Here is a 6,415-nt window from a genome sequence, read left to right as displayed (position 1 = left end):
TATATATATATATATATATCTATCTCCAGGAGCTTGGCTAATAGAATTTATATTGGAATAATAAGAGAAACCCTTCCTGCAGCACAGGTGATTTGCCTTCACCTGTGCTCCCCTGGCTGACTCATTGCTCACCTCAGGTGATCAGTCAGAGGTTCAGGCCGTGACTCAGCAGCCCCATACACATAGATATATTGGAGAAAGAAATAAATTGGAGAAAAATGGATTCTTGAAGAATCAACAGGATAGTAATGACAGGACTCAACAGGAAAATAACTTGATGGATCTATGAAGATCTAGAGTGAAGGAAAAGAGAGTGTCCAGGGGCGATCGTTTTTGATGCGGATAGGTAAATTGCATACTTCAAGAGTTGTATTAAGAACCGATTATTATATTTCATTGGGCTGGAAGATTTATGTGACTATTAACATTTTATTATTTACTTATTTTACACAGTAAATTGAAAGATGTATTAGTCTTTCAATTCCGGCCACTGTGTAAAATAATTCAGTAAAAAAAGTTAACTACTTACTTTTTAACTTACTTTTAACGTTTGATCATCAAATAGATCTAATTTCTTTAGTCCAAAGGTCATGTTTAAGCTACGGGTTACCACTTTCAATCAAGCTTGGCTTCACCAGAGGCCTCATCTCGCATTGCTAAGTGACTACGATGAAGCTGCATTCAGTGACACTGAGCATGGACGTAATCTGAGATCTGGGTGTAAATGTTTTGTTTGGATTCTTTAGTTTTCCGCTCTACCACGGCAGGAAAAGGACATACGCCGTGAAAGCCTGTGGTCTCCAGGAACACTGCTCTGCTGCTGAAAACAATTATAGGGAATGGTTGCTGGGCAATCAGCCATCAAGTAAACTAAGGTCCCTAAGCTTTCCCATACTTATCTTGATTAATGATTTAGCTAGTCATAAAATACAGTGTATTTGTAATTGAAATAGAATACTTAATGTTCTTCAGCAGAAATAAAAAATATGTCTCGTGTAAAAGCCGGCGCTTCTGGTTGAAATAGGCTGTAATTAATATTATAAATAAAATCAAGTGATACAATTCTCTAGTATTTTTTAGTGGCAGAACCTTTTACATTTACAGCGACAAGTAATACAAAAAATATCGCATTTGTCATCATTTGCAGTTGACACTTTATGATTTTATTTTTGTTTTTTTAGATTGTTACCTGATCCTCAACTGTTGGGTTTTGGCAATAACAAGTTCTGATACAGCTTTGAATAGCATTCATAGAACGCTTTCCAAGCTGCATAGCACATGGATTGAGATCTGAGAGTCAAATGCTACTCAGAAAGGCCAACTATCATGTTATACAAAATATTTATTGAATTTGTTTTCTTCTTCAGTGTAGCTACATAGTACCTGAGCATCTTGGTAGTAGGGAAATATCAAAATAAATAGTAGCATGCCAAGATGGTGCATTTGGTGTTCTGTTTGAACAAATGCAAAACACGTAGTCAAAACCATCTTTACTAAGTTCTACAAATGTATTGAAGGATAAAAAAAATAAAAAATAAAAAAAATCCACGTATATATGAGATACAAATTGCCTTCAAAGTGTCCATGTAAATTTTCCAACAAAAATATGAAAGTGACATTCATTCACAATGTCAGAAGAATATTATTTTTATGCTTTGGCTCTGCTGGCTTAACACATGCACTAACTTCTTCATGATTTGTTCTATCTTAGGGCTATTTTCAGCATAGTCTTTTTATGGGGCTATATTGTGTATAAAAATATAGTTTTCTTGACATATAACATATGTTCATAGGACCATAAAAATGCTTCATCTTTTGAGGGCCCAGGATCATTAAAAATGTCTAAATTATTAAAAGACAAAACATTTTATTTTTGTTGTGGTAAAAGAGTTCTATAGTTATCATCTGAAAATTGTTCTCAGAGAACAAGAACCACGGTTAGCTAATGTTACCTAAACTTAGCTAGCTTAGGTGGATTGCCATTGCAAGTAAACTACACCTTCGTAATAGAAAATACGTGCATTTGTGTCTGTGTGTGTATTATATATGTTTTCTATACATATACACTCAGTAACCTTCAGAGGAAAAAAAGATTATCTACTTTAAATCTTTCACTTTTAGGTCTTATATGCACTCATGAGATTTTGCTGTGTCTGCTTCCTAAAATGTCAGAAGTTTTGCAAACACATTTTAAGACAAAATCTTGCTTGTGAAGTGGAAAATATGGCAAAGAAAAATGAGAAAGTGAGAATTGCCAAAAAGCAGGCAATGTTTTCCATACATATTTTATTACTATTAATTAAAGTTTCATCTTCATTTTGCACAGTTCTTTGTTATCTATCACTAGTAGGTAAAAATCCTCAGTGATTAATTCATTCCGTCCTATACAGAGTAAAGGCCTTTACTGAACATCTTAGAAGGAACCAACTTATTTCATTTATTAGGTACATAAGAAGCTTTGGAATGGGTAGTAGTAAGACTCTCTGATAGCACTCATACAGATAGTAATAGCATTTGGGTTGAAGATCAGATCTTCTTTGTGACTTTCTTTTATTTTCCTTTGTGTAACACAGGCCCAGAAGAAACTAACATTTTAGTACTGTAGTTTCTCCAGAACTTCATACAAAGACTTTTTTTTATTTGCATCGCACGAAAGAAAACCTATTACCCACTTAAAAATCAAATTCTTATTGCTAAAGGTTTTCATTTTTTCTCCATTATTATCCAAAATAGTCGGCCAAGATTTTTTCCTTGCAAGAGAAAAAGTCACTGATAAAGTCAGGAGTTCCTTAGTAAATTTATTTAATTTAATATATTGGGCGGGAGGGGGGGAAAGAAAGAAAAAAAATGTCTCCTTTATAAATAAATTGATTTTACATCAAAGAAAGGCCTCAATTCTCTTCTTGCCTCCTAACTGAGGTGCCACATCTGGTCCACTCATATACCCAAATACACACACTGAAAAAATGGATTGTTATCTAATGGCCAATTAGCGAATACTTCACCCAATAAACGTGATGTAAGAAACTGACAAGAGCTCTGTTGAGCTATATGGCAGTTAAGGATTGTGAACTTATGAAGAAACGGCAGAGAAATCAAATTTAATCTTCTTTAGCATTTAAATCAGCAGTGCAGTTGCAGAACCTACTTCATGCTATCCTAATGAGTCTTCTGTTCCCTTCTGCAGGGGCTTTGGAAGAGATCATTTTCATTAAGGTTTTTTAATCCATTGAATGTCAGTGTCTATTTGTTAAGTGATTATTACATACTATCAATGTAGAAATGTAAAGGTGCAGGAGGTACAGCAGTCACTGATGTCTAATAAGAGCCATGTACATACTTACTGTACTTTGTTTCCTTTGATTTCTTGTGCCTTGTATGCGAGTGTCATTTGGGGATGGAAAGTTTAACCAAAGTGTAGTATGAACTACTCAAAAAGCATGTAATCTGTAGTACGTTACTGAGGGAACATGGGCAATAATTTTTGGAAACAGTTTGTTTCATAATGTGTTCTCCATCAGTTCTGCTATTCTTAACATGCTAAAGAAAAAAGGAAAGACAATGACCCAAGTTAAACATGTGAAAACTCTCAGGCTAGAAGCCCCAGCGTTTTGCAGTGCATGCCCTACTTAGCAATGTCGCACTGTGTATGTGATAAGATTGTTTTAGGCTCTTCATGACTCACCACTCACTTGTTCAAAGCTTCGGATATTTATGTTATATCAGAATGGAAGAGAAGTCCCATATAATTAGTTCTGTTTACTTTCATTAATAATTTCACCCGTACGTTAAGTGAAAAGTTCCGGTTACACTAATTAAGAATTTCACCTACGTACGAAGTGAAATTATCTTTCCTTAGATGACCTAACTAGACCTAACTTTAGCTTCCAATTTGTTCGATTTCTACTAAGAATATTCTGTTTCCAGCAATTGTTCCACCTCATAGTTTTTGTCTTCCAAGTGAAAAAGCACTGTGTACTGCTGGAGTTCTCATGCTGACTAGAATAATTTACTTCACCAAAAATAGTAAATTGGTATTTCTTACTTGGGTTCAACTATTCAGTAACAGTTGTGGAGCTGCTGAGATTATAAGGAAGTTCAGGGATGAAGTGCAAAGCAGGAAGATAGGTCATGAACTGGATTCCTAATGCTGATCCGATGTTTAGTCAAGGTTAACTTTTTTTAACCCCATATTCTCTATAATACCTGGCAGATTTTTGGCAGCTGCCTAATGTTTCTGAAGCTGCAGCAGTGTAACAGTACAGCGCAGGAATGGTTCTTCTAACAAAGTCAAATAAAATAAACAAGCTGTTAGGTTCAGTAAGACTAAGCTAGATGACAAAATCAGGCTCTTAGATCCTAAGTGGTACTGGTGGAAGTATTCTTCTAGTTTGTTTTTGTTATAGTTGAGTTGATATTTTCTTGAATGAAATTTAATCCCTCCCGCACTGGTGTTTTGCTAGTATACTTTTGGGCACAAGTTGTATTTTCCCAGAGTACAAGCTACATCTAGCTTATAATAATAAATAGCTTCATAGAATTTACGTAACTACCCTTAATATAGAAAAATTAAGTCCTGGCATTATTCGAGCAGCTTTCAGAAATGCAAAGAGTACAAAATGTGTGCTGCAGTTCTCAGATGATTTGACTGGTTGAACGGTGCATGCACGTTGCATTATATAGACCCTTTGAATTTTACATTTGCTAATAAAGGGGGAAATGAACGCATCATCCAAAATGCAGTCTGCACTACAATTGTGCTGACATTAAGTTTCAATTAGACAAGAATGTGACAGGAACATTTAATTAGTCAATAAATATCTGCCTCTGGAAGTTGACAACCTGGAAAGTAGTCTGCTTTGGCATTTCGTATCCAGCACAAGTTCTGTCAGGCAGGGCATGTCATTAGGTGTTGTGCAAGACCTCACCTTAGGTGGAACTCTTCAGAGTAAGTGGTTTTAACTTTGATTCTCGTTCTGCTGGTGATGATACGTTGACAAGAAGGGTGGAATTTTTTAATGAGAAAAAAATAAAAATGTTAGTCTTAAATAACAGCCCGTGTTGCTGATGTCATGTTATGTAACACGGTGAACTGTCTTTTTCCCCTGCATATACTGTGATAAAGTCAAGAATTCAACACTCGAAGCTAAGTAGAAACTAATTAAAAGTATGTTACAATGTGTTCCTTAGAATTACTGTGATTAAAATCCAGCTTTTATAACACAATGGAATTTAAAAAATCATTTGTTTTCCATGCATTCGTTTTATCAAAAAGTGATTGTTTAAAACTATACTGCATTAATTCAGATAACATTTTCCATCTGAAAAAATATTAATGCCTACCTGTTTTCCATCCTGCATGTGTAATTGCAGTCATAGGAAATAAAGTTGGAAGTACACGACCTCTTCGTAAGTAAGGATTTTAATAGTAGATCCCGGTTCACAAATCTGTGCTTTCTCAGTTCCTGAGTAGTGGGAACTCCCCTAGGTAAAATTTAAAAAAAAAAAAAAAAATCAGCATTGACTGTAACTGTCTTTTCCTTTTTTGTTTGTATTTGCTGAAGAGCTGCCCTGATATCTGTTTAAAGACACATGCTGTAACAGTCATATTTAATGTTGAAAGATATTGTCACTGTGCTTTGCAGTTTTTCAGCACTAAGTTATAGTTGTGGTTTTGCTTTTTGTTTGTGTTTTTTTACATGAGTGGAGATGTCTTCACCTCACAGGCTTTGCGTATGATGTGCTGTACCTTTCTCAAGTACGCTTCCAAAGTGCAGACCTCTATGGGAATCCTATGCCTCCGTTGCCATGTTGTTCTTTGGTAAGCAGTTCAGTGACTTCAGGGCCCACGTGAGATGGAAGGCTCCTAGAAGAGATGCTGGTGGTATTCAGGCAAGGCAGGACGGTGCTGGGTGTGAGGGGCACCCATCTTTAACCACTGCCAGAAAATGCTCATCTGCCTAGAGCTGTCTAAAGCCCAGAGCAGCAGTGATCAGGGACCGATAGACAAGGACACAGCAGCCAGCTCATCCTCTCTTCCTCATCAGAGCCCTGGGTAACAGCTGAGGAATGGGAAATTCCAAGAAAAAATAGTCAGCTGTTTTCCTCCCATGACTTGAAGGATATTTTTAAGGAGGGTGTAGCATCGAGTGGGACAAAACAACATTACTTTTATAAGGAGGGTATTGGAGGACTGGTAAGAGATTAGTGAAAGGGAATTTATTGGAATGAAAGATGATTTCTCAAGGTATTTATCAGAGTGAAAAAAAATGGAAAGAGAGCTGAAGGTGTTCACTTAGCGCTGAAGAAACCATCATGAAAAATAAGAAGAGCCCGATCATTAGAAATGAAAAACTGAGATCCAGCCAACAGGTGTTTCTCACAGATGCCACGTACAAAAGATTTTTTTTTTTTT

At 36.0% G+C, this 6,415-nt stretch overlaps 1 protein-coding gene across 1 annotated transcript in view; it reads left to right on the top strand.

Annotated features, from left to right (window-relative positions):
* Nucleotides 1-6,415, top strand: part of ELP4 (elongator acetyltransferase complex subunit 4) — a 122,624-nt gene that overhangs the window by 97,112 nt on the left and 19,097 nt on the right. The window contains exon 10 of the mRNA XM_031553355.1: nucleotides 5,705-5,821. Within this exon, the coding sequence (XP_031409215.1) occupies nucleotides 5,705-5,821 (117 nt within the window). The remainder of the gene's footprint in view (nucleotides 1-5,704; nucleotides 5,822-6,415) is intronic.

This window comes from Meleagris gallopavo, chromosome 5, assembly GCF_000146605.3.
Source record: "Meleagris gallopavo isolate NT-WF06-2002-E0010 breed Aviagen turkey brand Nicholas breeding stock chromosome 5, Turkey_5.1, whole genome shotgun sequence".
NCBI lineage: Eukaryota > Metazoa > Chordata > Aves > Galliformes > Phasianidae > Meleagris > Meleagris gallopavo.
The sequence above is the reverse complement of the archived record's forward strand: the minus strand, read 5'-3'. Positions and strand labels throughout refer to the sequence as shown.